This window comes from Scatophagus argus, chromosome 11 (genome assembly GCF_020382885.2).
Source record: "Scatophagus argus isolate fScaArg1 chromosome 11, fScaArg1.pri, whole genome shotgun sequence".
NCBI lineage: Eukaryota > Metazoa > Chordata > Actinopteri > Scatophagidae > Scatophagus > Scatophagus argus.
Genome location: NC_058503.1, coordinates 11,001,472 through 11,020,539, shown reverse-complemented (window position 1 = coordinate 11,020,539; position 19,068 = coordinate 11,001,472). Strand labels below are relative to the sequence as shown.

Below are 19,068 nucleotides of genomic sequence, written 5' to 3'. Positions count from 1 at the left end.
TTAAAAAACTGAATGTTAAACAATTAAGATGGATCAGTGTGAACAAATGAAGGAATGTACAAAGTGAATACACACTGAGATTCATTTCGTCATATGTAGATATCCCGTTGTCCTGTTCTCAGCTTTCATTTGAGCCTTTTCTGAGGGTTGACGCATACATTTAGCTACTCTTATGTGCCATTTTATCAAATTCTGCCTGAATTCTTTTGAATTTTAAACAGACCACAATTCTTAAATGAAGTAGGTCAGCACAATGCAAATTTACAGTATGCCCCAACATGTCAAAGATAGCAGTCTGTGGCTATTTTAAGGACTTGATTAAGACAGAAGGAGCTCTATATTAGAGTTTTAAACTAACATGAGACAATGTCCATGTCCATGTCCATAAGTAGGAATCCCATGAAATATAACTGAAATAAAACTAAACTGAATTAGTCACACATGTGTGCACTGTGTCTCTACACACTGCTTTCCCCAAGCTGTAATAGATACAGTAGTCTAATATGTCAAGCATAAACTTTAGGTTAATTATAAAACATATGGAAGGCGCTCAATTATCAGACAGATCTCATATTGTACAATCATTTGGAGTGAGAAAATAAAATCTGTAATTATGATCATGATTCATTTTCAAAATGCTCACTTAGAAGTGCAGTGAACTACAATCAGTATTACATAAAGTTGAGCTGAAGTTCAAATAAATAAATATGTGTTCATTATATTGAAATTATCATTGCTTGAAACATTATGGGATGTATATATATATTGAAAGTTAAACTGGCATCAAGCTATATTTCTCAGTATATCTAACAAACAGTTTTAGAAAAATTCCTTCAAATACTATCAGATGTCCAACTGGACTACAGATGCCTTCTGTGTATCTTGGAGTCTGCACCAGTCAGTGCTTCTGCTGTGTTCAGCTCCCTGAAGTCTTTGTTTTGTATTCCCACTTATGGGTCATGCTTTACTCCATGCTCATGTGAGAATACAGTGATGCAATGGAAGACAAAATGACAGATCTCAGAATGTCAAAATGTGCAAGAAAGCATACTGAGTGTACTGAAACCTTCATATATGCTATTTCAGGTTTTTAGTACTTGGCGAATGTCATTAACACCCCTGCATTTAGAGGAAAGTTCCTGCAGATAACACATGTCGATATCTGTCAGTTTTGTCCTTTCTCTCTCCACTCTGCAGCTGCAATGCATGTTGAACACATATATTCGGCCACCATAAATCATTCGTGAAAGAGATGTGCTTCTACACCGACATAAGTGAATGCATGTACCCACAGGTAAAGGTGAGGCAACCCGGATGGAGGTGGAGTAAAACGTACAGCCTGATACAAAAGTCATTTCTCTCAATCGTAACTTGTGACCTTCTGAAAGTGTGTGGTGGTGTCTGCACTGTGTCTCTATTTCCTTCTTTTCTTAATGTTTTGCTGTGACGGGACGTTTCTGGGCGTGAGCCTTCGTGCAGCCCTCTGTGTAGCCAATAACAGCACGAGGTCAGGACTCTGTAAAAACACAGCGACCAAGTTCTCTGTCTCCATCTCGCTGTCCATCGTAAAAGAGTCTGGGTCTGTGTCAGCTATACAAACAGATGCAGGCAGGCTGAGCAAACACAAAATCTCAAGGGTTTTGCAGAGAGATGGGTGTGTTTATGTGTGCTTATGTGAAACAGCGAGAAACTAACATTTTATTTCTCTGATTCACTGCTTTGTTTGTGCTAACCGCAGCTCACTCGACCACTGCTGGACACTCACTCTCTCCCTCTCCCTCTCTTGTTGAGCAACCAAAATATTCTACAGGTTACGCCTTTAAACAAACAGACAAGAAGAAAATTTGACATTGATAATAGCATTTTATCCACTGGGAAAAAGACTTGCTTTTGTTTTCCCTTACGCACCAATTATTCCTCACCTTCGTCCTCAAATTGTTTATCAGATCTATTTAAAAGCTCCATTAAGAGATATTCTAATTATTAACACCAAATCAGATGACTCTCTGTACTGTGTTGCTGTGTAGTGCTGCTGATCCCACTGAGAATCAACCCTCCACCCTGAAGCTTTTTGCAGTTTCACCCTCTTTGAGTTGCTCATTGTTTTGGTTCGCTGGTCCATACAGCCCCAGCGGCTCATACAAAGACTGGCACAAAACTTTGTGCTACCGCTCCAAGGTCACAAGCTTACACAAGCTGGTTCTACGCTACATGCCCAGCGTAAAATGGCCAAGTGCCAAAAAAAAAAAAAAAAAAAAAAAATCAACCACACCAAACACAAAATCCCAAGTCTTCTCGGAAAAATCGATTTAAAAGGATAGTGAATACTGCAGGTACATTTGCCAGGTACAGGTACACATCCTCTGGTATGTGTAAATAGGCATTTGCTGCTAACACAATTGTCAAGATAAAAAAAAATAAATAAATAAAATAAAAAACATACACGAGCTCTACTGGTGGGAGTCTTACTGCTACAGAGTGGTCAAATATCAGTTTAAGTCCTACTGAAAGGCAGTTTGAGCATCTTTAGCTTTTGTTATGAGACATATTTTAGAGGAAGAAGTATGTGGGCGAGTGGATAATTCAAAAGGGGTTTGATCAAATCTTTCTAAGATTTGATTGCTCAGGGAGCATGACATTATTTTTTTTAGAGAAAACCATGTTAGATCAGGAAGCTGGGATCTCAGACACATTCTTTTGGAAACAAAAACATTAAAGGTTTTGCCAGCTGATAGCTAGTTGCATCTAACAGACAAAAGTGCTTCTTTGCTCATATATGCAGCATATAACAAGAGGTAACAAAACAATTAGTGTTTACACACACACACACACACACATATATATATATATATATATATTTAATTTTTGTATTGTGGAATTTTTTTATCTATCACAGGCTAGCAAGGAGCAACCACAACTTCTGTTTCTCTCAGCAGCCTAGTCACGTTTACTGTGACTATAGGCTGCTGAGACTGTGTAACGCATTCTATGAAATATTAAAATAAATATAGAAATAGTACATTAATGGTTGTGCATTTTGCCTCTGAGCTGAACAAGTTCCCATTGAACTTCTTCTCATAAAACTTGACACTCCCCGCGGTGCACTTGTGCCCTATTACAAGTCTCCATTTAGCCCAGCAGGAGACCAGAATCCCATGAATAAAATCTTTTTTTTTTTTTTTATGCAGCAAAATGCTGATAAAAGAATGACAAATAAAGCGCCTTCTTATCTGGGGGACCAGTGTGTGTCAATGGAACTGATGTTGTCAAATCACGATAAGAATACAGCACCAGTTGTAACCTTTCTTTAAATAGAAAGTTAAACTCGACAACATAGCACACCTATTTCTGTAATCTTGCAGATTTACAAGGTAAACATTTTGACCTGAGCCATCGTTTGAAATTTTTGCTCCTTTTCCATTAATTCTGAAGACAACGAAAGAAAAATGCAGCATGAATTACACACATTCAAACTCTCCAGCCTATGGAGGCAAAGAAAGGCCATAATTATTTGAACCTTATAAGCAACTCAACACCTAAGTGAACTTTCAGACAAACTTCAATTCCCATAGAAGGTTTGTAAAGTGGAAATCTTTCAGTGCCAGGATTATTTAAATGCCAACTTTAAGCATTCAGTGGTGCTTACGTTTGATTTTCAGTTTCTTATACGATTCAGATTATTATTACAGCCTTTTGTTTCCGATAAACATCAGCCTGAAAGTGCCCAAAGCACTTACATTTCAACACCAAGGTGTTTACTCTTTCACAAGCATAACAGACAAAAGGTGTGAAGATACATTAAGCAATATTTGTGTTATTAAATTGAATCCAGATTCTCCCGGTAATGTAAAACAGTCGCTTGAAGCTACTGTCAATCTCCCCCAATCAAAGACTCCAGTCCGCAGCTTGCAGCTAGTGTTTTAAACTGCATCCAGCTCATTGTTTATCATACAGTCGCTTGCCTGTCAGAAACATGCAGTTTAAGAGATTATGTGATTGATAGTATCTTCTGTACAGAGCAAAAAGTTTCAAGTAGTAGTGGTTTAGTAATGGTAAACTTGAGAATGTAATCTACTGATGTCTCATTATTGTGAGTGCTAATATGATGTTGCGTGTTCCTATGTGTTTTTTCCTCATATCCACCACATGAGCAGAACCATACTGTAGAGCCATACACACATAGATAGAAAGAACAGCAGAACCAGGTGAAGAATTAATGCTTGAAAAGACTTACCAATATACAGGTTCCACTCTGGATCCAGATCAGCTTGATTGGCCAGACAGCCTTTCATGACATTCAGGCAGTAGTTCTTACACGGTTTAACTGCCGGCATGCCCTGACAAAAAGGGCAGTAGAGCATCTTGGTCAGAGCTCGCATACACGCTGGAGTGCTGCTTACCTACAAGAACATAGAAAGAAGTGTGACAGCAGACGTTAGCACCTGGACATTCAAAACCCATTTTCATTTGAATCACACTCATTCATTTCACATTTAATTTAAGGAGGATTTAATTCGCTGTCATTTTTGATTTTCCTTTGAGTTAATGTAACTTTGTTTGCCTGAACACACCATGAATAAGAATTCTTAATTGTTGAGTTGTTCACAAATCAGAATACCATCTTCAGTTTCCACAGAAATGCCACAAGAGCTGCGATAAGAGAGACGTCCTGCTAAACCAAGACTTCTCGGCATTTGCGAACACTTCAGTTACAGTGTGTGTGATCAGTGTCAAACAATTTGACCTGCATTTCAATTTCAAATATTAAACAAAGACAATTTTTTTATGTAGCTACTAATCAGTCAGAATTACTTTATTACTTATTACTATATTACTTATTACTTTGTGACCTACTAATTTGACACAACGTTTCTTAAGTGTGTTTTCACTTCAGAGCAATTTATAAATCTTTTAGTACCTCGTCCTACCTTCAAAAGGAAGTAATAAGAGTAATAATAGAATGGGCTATAAGAGGTTATCTTCACTGTAGCTTTTAGTGTCAACTTTCTGTCCTCTGATGCTGTTTTTGCTGTATTTGTTACTCGTCTAAAACATCTATGGCAGATATTCAACGCTCTCCTAAAACAGGATTCATAATTTAATGACAGATTTAGCAATTATGCATAGACAAACAACAAATTCTGGACATACAAACAACATTCACACAGACGTCTTACTTCTGTGTTCCTGGATCTTTTCTACGACAGTATCTCAGTTCACCTTCAAGTGGTTTATGGTCTTAAACACAGGAATATTTTAGGGTGAAATTTAAATAAATTTATTAGCCACATTCAAATTCAGAGGGCATCTGAAGGGAGTACAAAGCCACCACATAATGAGCCAGTTTAACAATCAATTGCGGCACTAATAGAGCGCTTGAATTGGTTTCACAGAATGTGGCTATTTTAATCCAAAACTAACCACCTAAGTATCACAACTTGCCAAACATGATGGTTTTCATAGTTTTTCAAAGACAGATTATCATTTCAGACAGAGTGATAACAATGACAAAGATCTGCAGCTCTAGAGACACTTCAGTCCTTTTAAGGAGAAGACAAATTAGGTTAATTTGCAGCCTAACGAAGCACCATGGCACACTAACTGAATCATAAGTCCAACTACTGATCCAAATTAAGCATCTGGCTCATTCAGACTCTTTCCTTGAAAAAGCTCAGTGCTTTAATGGATGAACATCTAGGGACAGAGGGGGTTACATGTTGTACAGACTGTAAATCCATCTTAAGTTAGAATCCCAAATTAGTGTATTTATTCTAAACAGACTGACTCAATGTGATGTCTGACTTGAATGGACTTTAGGTCATATATATATATATATATATATATATATATATCTTTCATTCAGCAGGTACTGTGATAGTGAGGGAACAAACTAAAGGAAACACTGTCTGAATCAGCCATTCTCAGCTGTGTAGACTGTGCACAAACCAAAGTGCTACATCTTATCAGTAGTTGTCTGTTTTGCCATGTGTGAGCTAGCATAGTGGCATCCCAGATAGCAAATACAAACCGCACTTTGTGACCTAGTAATTTTACAGATTTTATTAGATGATTTCTAAAAAGCGTGCTGCACTCTTATCCTCAGCGCTGAAATGCTTGCACTCTGGAGCTTGTCAAGATGTCTGAAGCGAAAGCTCCTGGGTGGCAGCTAATGGACTTTTTTCTATTCCACGAAGCACCAACCAGCATCTTATTAAGCATCTTTCAGACTGAAAACCCACATTTCCAGACCACACAGACAGATCAGGCAAGCACTTAGTAATGTCTCATTTTCTTTATAGTCATAAAAATCCAAGTCAGACAATGACAACACTCTTAGTTGTTTTTTTAAGAAGGGATGCCCTAACAATTTCTGATGACATCTAGCTCTCATCTAAATGACGAATGCTCTTATCATAAGACGCTTTGGACAAAATTCTGTGCTCAGTGAATGCCATGTAAAAGACTGCAGAGGAGAAATTCTTGAAACATTTTATTATTTATATTATTATTTTATTTATGCACTGCCTTACATGAATAAGGAGGATGGACACCCACCATGGGCTTCTTGTATGAAACTGAAACATATGACCACAGATGAAGACACTGAATGAGCAGCAGGGTACAGCAGGATAAGGAATGTAATTTTTTAGTCTTTTAGTAGTCAGTGAACACCTATGAAGAAAATCACACAGAAATGACTATAATGACTATTAAAGCTTTATTGTTGCTGGGCAACCATGTAATTGGTTACATAATGGTCAGCTCCTATAGGCTGGCTGCTGTGCTTGACTGCATAAACGTAACATTTGGCTACATCGTCGCCCTTCCTGTCCTCTATAATAAGCTTCTTGTGATTTTGCCAAAACCTAAAGACACGTCACAAAACAAGGCTGGTTGGAGACAATAAAATCAAAAATCAAGTCTGTGTTAATTAAAAAATAAGCTCTTCTCAACATTGTTAGGTATATTGCCATGTTTAACTACTATATGTAAGTGAGTAATATTGTTATTTTAGTGGATATTTTAGTAAAGTCAGACAAAAATGTTGACTTTGGTGAAAATGAGAGACATCTTACTGTAACATCTTCCTATACATGGATAATGGAGCAATGGACTGTTAAAAAAAAAAAAAAGCAACAACAATACATGAGCTTGTAGGCCCAGCTTTGCTTTGTGACAAACTGATATTTTGGATGTTCTAAAAGAGCTCTAAAGAAGCTGTAATCTGTGAATATTTTGTCTTGTAAGACCCGAATAATGAGAGCTACAGTAGTCTAGCTTGATGAAAACATGGATGACCTTCTCCGCGTCTGAAAATGAAAGAACTGACCTGATCTTGGTGATATGTGTTAATATTTGATGTGCCTGGACACCTGCCTCTTTCTCAGTCCTGTGGTGGTTGTCATAAAGCGCGGTATGGAGGTATTTTTGCAGCCCAACAGAGTCATGCTCCGAGGGAGGCTCATATACACACAACCCTCACACGTCACCTTGCAGACTGTACTGTGACATGTCACACAACTTAACACGAATATTCTAAAAATGCTCCCCTGTCACAACTGCCACTGGTGTCGAGCAGCCTTACAAAATCGACAGGAATTGGTTCTCAGCAGCTTTAGAGGCGATGAGGAATGACAACTAAAATCAACATCATCATCATCATTGTAGTAGTTATTAGAGGTGAGAGATGTTGTTAATTGATGAAATCTCATCAATTAACAACAAACATTTCTTCCTCCGCATTTTCCACAATTATAAAAAGTGTGTCATCTTCCCTCACATTTCAACTGAATGGACTTTTTTTTTTTCCATTTTATTGTATGAAAATAGAAGGGCAATTAAGTGACTGATTGAATTGAATGATTCCTCCCATTGCGATGTTTTGAAATACACAGTGGCAACATACCGTGCAATAATTCTAACATTTTCATTTTCATATCATATTCATACACACTGTTTGCACATTTGCACAGATCAAATCCTTTGCCATTATTACTACAGTGAGTGTATTTAAATGATTAAAGTTTTTATAGGCCAGAATTTAAAAAATTCTAGGTATCAACAATCAGACAGATGATTGTAAGATTTTAATCGCTGCAAATGAGCAGATGTACTGTTTGGGTAAAGATCTGACTTTGAACTTTGTTTGTTAGATGCAAACTCCAGACAGGAGTTTCTGCTTCCTCAAAACTCTGCTGGGTCTCTTTTTCTGCCTCTTAAGCTGTGGGAAGAAATAAAGCACTACATCATCTACTTTGATTCAATATATATTTCTGCAGCAATAAACATGGATGTCACGTCTTAGAGGCACAGTGCAACAGTCACCTCTAGCAGGGTGTCTTATTCCATTATGCTTACACCCAATCCCTCGTGATGAGTTTATACCCTGGGGATCAAAGGGCTGCAGTCCCAGACACATGACCTGGATCTCAGGTCTCACTGAAATGTCAAGAGGTGCAGCTGGGACATGCTGGCTTGTAAGAAACGCAGAGTGTAACTCAGTAAACGCATACTAACAACGCATCGTCTGCTGCTGCTTCTAGCTGAGCCTCACCACACACACATAGTGAAAGAAACATGGTTAAAGTTCACCAAGTGCACCATGGTGGAACTGCGAGAAAATGCTGGATTTCTTAGAGAGCAGCAGAGTCTTATCCTAAGATAAGATAGATAAGATAGGCCTTTATTAGTCCCGCACTGGGGAAATTCACAATTATAAGTGTCTTCCTCTGTGTCTCTAATGCTCGGGTAATACTATATTTCCATTGCCTTCTGTTTACATACTGTACAGCAGGTCGATAAATATTTATGATAGTGTTGATAACCCAATCTATTTGATATCAATACAGCAGTGAAAGGAAACTGGAGCGGCTGGGGATTTGCAGCGTAGTGTTTATCGCGCTTCTCTCATCCCATGAGAAGGCGGTCCTGTTGTTGTTGAGTGTGACTAAATCCAAGCTTTAGCCCTCTTGCTTTTCCTTTAATTTTACTTTGTACATGATCAAAACTACACACACTCCCAGGGCAGTGTGATATACTGCAGAAGCAGCATTAAGATTACACTGCATCACACGGAATACTAAGACTACAGCATGATTTATGGCTTCTGTATACTATGTGAACAAATATTAGGCAATAGAGCCATAAACAGTAATGGCAGAAATTTCTTTTCCTTCCTTTTTTATTGTATGGCTATTTCTCCAGAGCAGTTCACATAACCTTCAACAGTGTTTTCTAGACAGCACCTGAAGAAGCTGCCTTGAGCCTCAGACTTCTTGAGGACATGCACCAAGAGGGAACACATTAGTCAGAAAAGTATCTGGGAGGAACTTGTTTGTGGTGGAAAATCGGGGCGGTAGGGGCGGGGGCTGCTGCACAAACACCAAACAAGACCTTGGGCTTGTTAAAATTTTGTGCAGGATACACAGCAAATCTTTCAGCTGAGGTCAAATGCTCAATATTTTCCAGCAGCAAGTGAAATCATTAGAATGATGGTATTGTTCTAGTTTTGTAAGTGACAGAAGTGAGCAGCTGAGTAGATTTTTTTATGATCTAGTTAAATTTTTATCAACATGGTGAGCACCTTTACCTTTGAAACCCTCTGGGCCACCTCCCGGCCTACAGAGAGCCCTTGGACAAATGTGCGTGCAGCGATGAATGCCCGGGTAACCTGAGCCTTGAGCTTCCTGGGCACGTCTCCAAAGGGCTTGAGCTGGTCGGTGTACTTACTGATACACTCCAGATAGTCCTCAGTGATGACATACTGGGAGTTGAGCAGCGTGAACATACGCTCCAGCAGCCGCGACCAAAAGTCATTAAGCATCTCCTCCAGGTTAACATTTCCTCCTGTGTAATAGCGCTTCAGCTCGGCGAAGAGGTTCTCAAAGACCTCCGAGTTCTGCATGTAAGGTTTACCGTAAGTCCTCACAAACATCTCATTCAGGGACCTCTCTGTGTTCTCCAGTAGCTCCAGGAAGAATTCTAGGTTAAGAAATAAAAAAAAAAAGGTGTTATCATCTTATTTTCTTTTATATACGCCTGTGTTGGTATAGATTATACTGTACATTGCATGCATAGAAACGCCTTGATGAGATGCACTGGGAATCTTGCCTAAATTTGGGATTAAAATAGAAATGCAACAAAATTACATTAAATGTGTCTGATTGCAAGATAGGATGCTGTCTAAAAAAGAAAGTCTGCTTGATTGCGATGCCGACAGCGACAACCAAAAAATACCAAAATAGCAAATCAATTAAGGTTCTGCTTCTGATGTTGACTTCATTTTGAAGAGACTTCGCTGTTTGTTGATTTTTATCTCCGGTAGACCACTTCTGACACTGCAATGGGAGCTTCCTCATATATTTCTGGAAAGCAATAAGTTCTGTGTTTGCAGAGTATGAGGGATGTATTGTCCATATTTCACCTGTAAACCCAAAATACATTCGTGTACCTTTATAGAAATAATATATATTGCTGAATGGTTTCCTATTTTCTGATTTGCACTGGAATATTACTCCATGTGCAAGAAGTGTAAGGCTGTCAGATGAAGTACAATAAGTTATCCTTCAACAGGATTATGATTCCACCATATAGTGTGGCTTTCAGCATTTCTGCTCCTTTTTAGGCATCATTTGTTGTTTGCCTCATGACCTCTATGACTCACCAGAAACTGGGATGAGATGATAATATTTCTGACTACCTGCTATTCATAATAATACTCCTGTCTCTCAAGGACCAAGATTAAAATTTAAATTGACTTCAAAACTCTCTAAAACATTTAACTGCAAAGTGAAATAGTTCTGACCAGACCAGTCTGAGGAAACTCCAGTTCCTGACAGAGCAGTGTAGAATCCAGAAAGTCTTTACTATTCCCGAGTTCCAGTCTTGTACAGGATAATATGTCAAATCCAAAGCTTTAATGCAAAAAGAGCCGTAGACACAATATTGACAAAATACCACCTCATATTTGATATGACAAGCATTTTTACAAACAGTGGTCTCTTTACACAACCACCAGACAGATTAACATTTCTTTGAAGTTGTGTCTAAGTCCAATATTCACTTCCCTTTAAGTTTTGTTTATGTCTAACAGATGGAAACATAGCGCTCTTTGCAGCAGTATGTTTACCACATGTGTCTGCTGTTTCATGGTGGGCAGGTAGTGTGCAGTAGATTTACAAGAGGAAATAGCTACCTACAGCCAGTGACAGAGGAAGTATTCGGGTCCTATGAGAAGTAAGTAAAAGTCATGGACTGAAAATGTTTCTGAGAAGTCTGTGCAGAAAAATGTCTCCTGTGACTGTTACTACTGTTACACTGTATCAGTATTAGTATTCATGTATTAATATAAATGCACTTTTTTTTCTAGTTTACTGGTTATGACAGGGCTGTGAGGAGTCAGACTCGCAGGAAGTATGCTGTTGGTATAAGCCTGCTATTGGCCAGCGATTTTAAGAATTTTACTCCAGGCTTTGCTTTGCATGTTATTATTTTGCAAAAGCGATGTGTCCATTGCACTTCAAATGTGTTTCCAGTAATTTAAGTCAAATTACTTTTTTAATAGATGGGAAATTAAATCTGTGTATCAGTGTATCAGTTAATTTGCTATTCTGAAAATGAAAACCAGAAAAGAAAAAAGATGTCCTTATTATTATTAAGTTTTTTTTTCCACTCAAAACAGTTTCTAACAACATTCATAGGAAAAAAAATCTATTTTATCAATCTTAATTTTTCCAGTTTCAACATGAATTTTACCGAATGACATCCACTATTTTGTCAGTAGTTTAATCCTGTGGCCAAATGGATAATCAAATCAAACCAATAATCAGAAATTGTTATTTGAAGAGAAAATTAAATTGAAAATGACTCCACGCACATTTTCTGATTTTCATTTCAGAACAGGAAATTGATCAAGAAAAAGGTACAGAGACTGCATTAACTAATTGATGAACTGATAATTGTAACTATAGTGCAGTACAGAAGTGTCATGAAATGAAAATACTCAAATGCAGATACCTCGAATTTGTACAGTACTTGAGCAAATGTACTGTGTTAGATTTACAGCACAGCTTTCTCTTTCTGCAACAGGCCTGATGCGAGCTGAGAGACTGAAGCAAAACAAAGTTGTGCTCTCTGACAGTGAGCTGTAGAATTCATCAGTGCCAGCTACAACTTTCAAATTGCACATCTTATCTCAGTCAGCAGTCAGTATATTTTGAATTAAATTCTGTAAAGCAGGTAGCAAGGTCACATGACCACATATCCACTAAAAGATCCATCATCTGCCTGAGCCTTGCATATTCACAGTCACTCTTCAGGATGCCTCTGACAAAACTGTAATGGATCAGAAGTAGTCATTAGTTTATTACATATTACATATAACAGCACAGAGACAAAATGGCATGAATCTCAATGAGACCACAATAACATCTCATCAGTTATAAACTGTACAGACAAAAGTATCCAGACACACCTCTTTATGGAGCTTTTTTTCAGGGGTTGGACTCAGTCCCTGACTTCCAGTGAAGGGAAATCTTAATGCTTCAGCATACCGAGACATTTTGGACAATGCTATGCTTCCAAATTTGTGGCAACAGTTTGGTGAAGGCCCTTTTCTATTCCAGTACGACTGTGCCCCAGTGCGCAAAGCCTCAATCCCATCAAACACCTTTGGGATGAACTGGTGTGTGCCTGACCTCACAAATGCTCTGCATGAATGGGCAAAAATTCCCACAGAAACACGCCAAAATCATGTGGAAAACCTTCCCAGAACAGTGGAAGCTGTTATAGCTGCAAAGCTGTTTGTGTATTTAGAATGTGATGACATTAAAGTCCCTGTTGATGTAATGATCAGGAGCCCCAATACTTTTGTCTACACAGGGTATCAAGAGCTGCCCCTCACTGTTGTACACAAACAGAAAGCAAAATCTGAAATGTACGCCTCATCCGCAAGGTAGCTGAACACACATAGGGTGTTATTTCACAATGTTATCACTTGATTGAGATAAATGTATTTTTAGCTGCAAAAAACAAAAAAAACAAACAAACCAAAAAAACAAAAAAACACAGCTAACAGCCATAACTCATTTGATGTTAGCTTGGAAGGTAAAGGTCACATTTGCCACTGAAGAAATGCAAGTTTGTAATTCTGCTTAAATCTTTTCAGTTCAAAACTGCCTCTGATTTAGCAAGTATTATATACCTGTTAAAGACTTGCTTTCTCTATTCTTAGCACAGTTAATTATTGTTCCTTAACAAGTCTCATTTAACCAGTGAGTGCTAACTGTGAAGGTTCCTCTGGGATCTGATAAAATTAGCATTACTTTTGCACATATTTTCTGCTATGTTAAGAGCAGAAACATACAGGTGTGATAGTCACAGCACAGAATTTATTTTTTTAGCAGTCTTGAAACTACAATAAATGAAAGACTACAGCATAATCTGCATAAAAGCATAATTTTTGCTTCAGCAACTCATTTGTAACAGTCAGTGGTGCTGAGCGATATGCACATTGATTAATGGCATCTCCAAACAAATTTAATTTAAAAATGCACATTTTAGAAAAACATCTCAACACAGTCAACTCCTCAGCTCAGCACGTCAGCTGAAATATGAATTGAATATAACCAACGTAATTAAGGCTTTATTTATTGTTAATGTGAACAGTATATTTTATATAATTCTAAGCTCTGTTTTGCAGTGATTACGATGAATAATTATATCACGTACGACCTCAGAATAATTCAATGACTAATATATTTAGTTAAAAAAGACGTCTTAATCTAATTAGTGAAAATTCATGAGAGGGATCATAATTTACAATAGCAATTTTAGTGAAATGCCAGAGAGTAAAATGATCAGAAAAGCCTGCATAAATCCAGAACACATCTTCTAGTAATTAAGAAGTCTGCACAAATGACTGGCTGCAAGAGCACCAAACAAAGGATAGCGTGGCTGAAATGCTGGACAGGGTTTATTATAATAGTCCCAACTTGCAAAGAATTCATTACGTTTCGCTGATAAAGCTCAGTTTGGCTTCACTTCCTCCCTGTGTGCACAAAGCTGTGCAGAGGTTACACATCCTCTCTGTGATAAAGAGAAAGCTTGTGCTTCCACAGCTGCTTGGTCTCACTGAAACCTGCTGGCAGATCCTCTCCCAGATGTCAGAAATGTCAGTAGTCTCTGTTTCAGCAATTTTAAAACATCGCATTTAAGTCTTTGAGCTAGTTGAAGGGAAAAAGCTGCGTGCTTTTTATCTGCAAGCAGACCACAAGTTTTCAGAGACAATGGAGAGTCTAAGTGATTTGGTCATATGCACATAACCAACAGAGGTGACTGTGGATGGTATATCCTGCAAGCAACCTCCTGGGAAGTGACCTGCAGAATTAATTACAGCAAAGTCTTCTCAAATGTGACCAGCCATAACTTACTGTAGGAGCATAAAAAGTGGTTTTCACCACAACTCACTTTTTCAAATTTGAGTTATTACAACCTATGACAAAACACACACACACACACACACGGTTAAGAAACTGTACTTTCCTTGACCACATTCTCACTGGATCACATTCGCCATCTGTGAAAGCAGTAATCTATACATGCTTGTGCACAAACAAAGAAATCAAAAGCACAAATTAGGTTGCAATCAACACTAAAATGGATATCCATACAATACAGGCTACAGCTCAGTGCTATTAAGTCATGAGGAAATGTTCACAGAGCAGAACACGTAAATTTCAATCTTACATCTTGAGCAACAGATTACCAGTAGCAGGCTGCCTTGTAAGTGTAGTGCAATTTAAGAATCGATACAAAGAGGTCATGGAATTATTGCAAAATGATTGGGGACATCGATCATTTGTTTACCTCCATTTGTCAAAGCTGGGGGCTCGGTAAAACCCTTACCAATCAGCCCCAAAAGAGATTTTTATGACAGTTTCAGGTATAATTTAAGACTTGCCTGATACAAAAAAAAAGTTGATGCAATTTGTGCAACTTTTTATTCATTTCATGCTTGATAAAGGAGATGTTAAAATAATTGCAAGGTTGTGGAAGGTGAAACGATAATGTGATGGAACTTGGGAGGAATCTACACCCTGGGAGTAAGCTCTGCCTGAGAAGAAAACTTTGGGGGCAAAAAGGACCCTTAGAACAAGAACAGATTTACAAGATGGTTCCTTGAAGTCCACAAAGGATTTTATTTGACCTGGGCTTTTTAAAATTGGTTGTGAATAGGATTATTTTATCCATTTGTAAGCATTCTTCCAATTTGAATATTTGTTGCAGACATGATGTGGAATTGCTCAAAAATGCAAGACACTGTTTGAATTACATTAATTCAAAATCAGAATTTTGGGGGGGACTAACTCAAATGCTATATGTTAAAAGGGTTTACTGTTGTATGGAGTGTCTCTGGTAGCTCCTGTGCAACGACACGAGTGCAGCATTTGATTTCAAGGCCACGGACCAATCAGAGGTACTAACACGCTGAATGCAATCACAGAAAGTGCATGAATTCATTACAAGACGGTTTGTGAGATGTTGACTACACATTCCTGTGAGCACCACATTGTCAAAACTAATAACTGAGGAACGGCGAAGCAAATAGCAAAGGTTTACGTATTTCCAAAAACATCAGAGCTTGTGCATCAGATACTGAGAAGGATTACTACAGTCACAGACGTTTTCACATAAAGATCTTATAGTGTGCAGAGACACCACTACTCTCCCGGTCTCCATGTGGATTGTCTGTGATGACTCTCTAACAGAGGAAGGATTTTGCTGAGCAAGCATGCCCTTTTCAGCACCGCCCAGCTTCACATTCATCTAGACTCAGACGTCCACACCTGGTAGCTGGCCAGCACAGTACAGTCTTCTATGGTTGGCAGCTTTTGAGAGTACTTTCAGGTTAAGTGCTTTGCTCAAGGGTACCTGGACAATGGCTGCTGAGGGAGGACTCGTTTTCTTTTTCACTGTTTATGCTCTTGTATAAGCATACAAAGATTTATCACTTTCCACACACTACAATGCAACGAGTAAAGACAAAAGGAGTTTTGTTTAATGTAACACTAACACAATATGGGATTAATTTTCCCAAGTGCCAGTTGTTTTCACCCAGTGTTAGTGTTATTTTTCATATTAATGTTGGATTGATTCCCAAACTAAATGTTTAGTTAGTAGTTTAGTTTGCTGAAGTTTTTTAGTGTGTAACAACACAACTGCAACACAATCACAGTTTCTAAATGCTGTCTTAATAGACTGGCAGGAGAATTCTGACCATGAGATAACAGTGTGAGTCACTAACTCAAAAAAGATCAATCGTAGAGGGTGGACCGCATTATTATTCTGTTTGGCTACACAGCATTGTGGTGTTCACTATCGAAGGAGGGCCAGCAATTGATTAACAATTAACTTGGTTTTTAATGAGCAAGTGGAAAATAATTCTCAATGCCAGCCATGTTTCTGATTTCTTGAAGCACGTTCCTGGGGTTATAGGACTATTATACGGTGAAAAACAATAAGAATATTCTGACATGGTTTTATTAATAGCCTACAGTAACTGTGGCAGCATGTTTGGCATTGAATTTTCAGATGATGCTGTTTGTCGCTTAGATTCACATGTATTCTCTAACACTGGTTTGTTGGGGATATTTCTGTATTTCTGCTTGGATGGTCCTGGCATAGTCGAGACTGTGCCCTCTCACTGTGACACATAGGCTACGATGTCAGGTGTGCGTGGGCTGGCCAGCTACTGTCAGCTGCAGCAACACTCATCCCAAACTCTGCATAAAGAGGAGAAAATATACACATACCCCAATTCTGTAGGTGAGGCTCCATAGCCAGATAAATCCTTGGAAAAGAGCATCTAAATGAACTAAAATCTCTCACAACTGTTTTGGCAACACTGTTGTGTGAGGAGAAAATACATTTTAACAAATATGTTGTCAGCAAAATGCAGAATCTTTTAATATACAAATCGTACTTCATGGAGTCACATTTTAGATTTACTTGAGGTTTATCTAATTTGATATCCACTGTTTAAATCTAATAACCGCACAACTTAAAACACTCAGATGCAATTAATGACACATAAAGATAAGGGTGAAATTCAAATCCAGCAATCAATATATCAGATTTCCCGAGCAGGTGGCCAGTTGAGACCCTCAGCAGACACAAAGTCTTTACACAGCAGAGGAGTACAGAGCTGAAACCTGCATATGGCATCTGCATTGACACTGATGAAATTATGGAGAATGGCAGCAAAGCCCAAGAGAAAGAGCGAGTGCCTGAAGTCATGCATCTAAGTGCTGCTGGACAAACCCCATTTCCTCCCTCACTGGAGTCCTCCTGATGACATTCACTATCCTGACAGCGGCTGATCAAAATAACACTTATTTATTTATGCGCGCTTCCAGGAATCAAATGTGAGCTAAACAAGTGTATATATTCCTGGAAAAATCAGGCAGACATCACCCAGGCATTGTGACATTGACTTTCTGGGCAATCATCTGAGAGTCGCATGCTGTAACTGAATAGTATTAGTTTCATATAATATGTCGAATAGTTTGAAAAGAATGAGCACAGAAAGACAAGGCACTGACTGGTGAGTATCAGATTGCAATATTATTCATTCAGACATTATTCAGTTGTTGACAGCAGATATATTTAGATAGCCCAATATGAAAAACTATGCCTGGACCTTCTACTTTTGGACAAAGATTACATTAACTTTTGTACTTTAGCATTAACTGAATCTTTGTGAGGGTCGCTGTTCAATCCTGTGGTCTAAGAAGAGGTCATATTCTTGTTGCCATGATATATCTTATGTAATTTATGTATATATACTACTGAATTTATGTGTTGGAGTTGTAGGAAATATAATGCGGCGAAGATAAGCTTAAATTCTAATAGCAGACAAGAACATGGAATATATGTATTAATATTAAAAAACCAGTCAGCTTTGCTTTATTGGTCTATATTGTGTACCATCATTTCAGCAGTGTCAGCCCGGCACTGGCAACAGTTTTAAATTAAGTGGTAATTCAAATTTCATGGCCCCTACTCTCCTCCCTTTTCATTTTGTTGTTTTGCAATTTAACTCCCACAGATGACAAACAAGTAGATAGATTTGAAATAAAGAGTACAAAAATGTCAGCAGAAATGCTTGATTTGCTGACATCACTCAAAATTAACTTTGATTTATGTTGTTTATGAAAGTGTGTTCCTGCATGAGGGCAGGAAACTCGTTTCTGTGCTACTGTTGAAGCCAACCATGGCACAGTAAAACAAGACAACATATTAATCATACTAAATGTGACTGAAAAATGGGAGCTAAGTTTCATTATCAAATGCAAACTTCTACCAGCCACTGTGATGCAATTCTTCGGCAACATGTCGGGCATATAATACCTTACATTCGGGTCATTCTGCTCCTTCCCTGTACAACAGTCTAGTCAAACCCTTGTTTCCTTTGGGTTTTCTTGATCGTACACTTTATATTTTGTGGCCATATGTAAGCTTGCTTGTACTGGTATTGATAAATTACTCGTCGTTTTAGTCAGGGTTGCCAAAGTTTGATGGTTACAGGCAGCTTCGCCAATTATTAAACTCCACATTTATCATCTGCAGGAAACAAAATCCGATCCAGGGTTTTAAACATAGGGCGTTGTTTAATATACACAGCATATCCCAAGGGTTAAGTACTAATAATAATACTGGATAGCTTGGTTTACATACTATGTGTCTCATCATTCTTAATGTGCAGCATTACAACTGCATAACAGTCCAGCTTTCTTTGATTTGAGTTAAGTTTTTTCCTGTAATTCACATACAACAGAGAATTCAGATACAGTAACCTTTGAAGGTTTCTGAGTGATGAACTAATTAAAAGCTTTTATGCTGCATTCGTAATAAACTGTTTGACTGTGCTGACAGGTGGTTATGCTTGACAACTTTCACCTCCACCACCTCTCACCACTGTCCACAGTGATAAGCTGTTGCTTCCCACACAGTACAATGCTGGGAACTGGAGGGATTATTATTTCTCATTAAACTGTAACTAGAGAGAGC

The 19,068-nt window shown here is 38.2% G+C and overlaps 1 protein-coding gene across 1 annotated transcript in view; it reads right to left on the bottom strand.

The window, feature by feature from the left end:
- The window catches only part of LOC124067198 (glypican-6-like), a 75,588-nt gene that overhangs the window by 35,058 nt on the left and 21,462 nt on the right, over positions 1-19,068 (bottom strand). Inside the window, exons 3-4 of the mRNA XM_046404345.1 lie at positions 9,590-9,981; positions 4,235-4,400 (exon numbers count right to left, since the gene is read on the bottom strand). Coding sequence (XP_046260301.1) covers positions 4,235-4,400; positions 9,590-9,981 — 558 coding nt within the window. The remainder of the gene's footprint in view (positions 1-4,234; positions 4,401-9,589; positions 9,982-19,068) is intronic.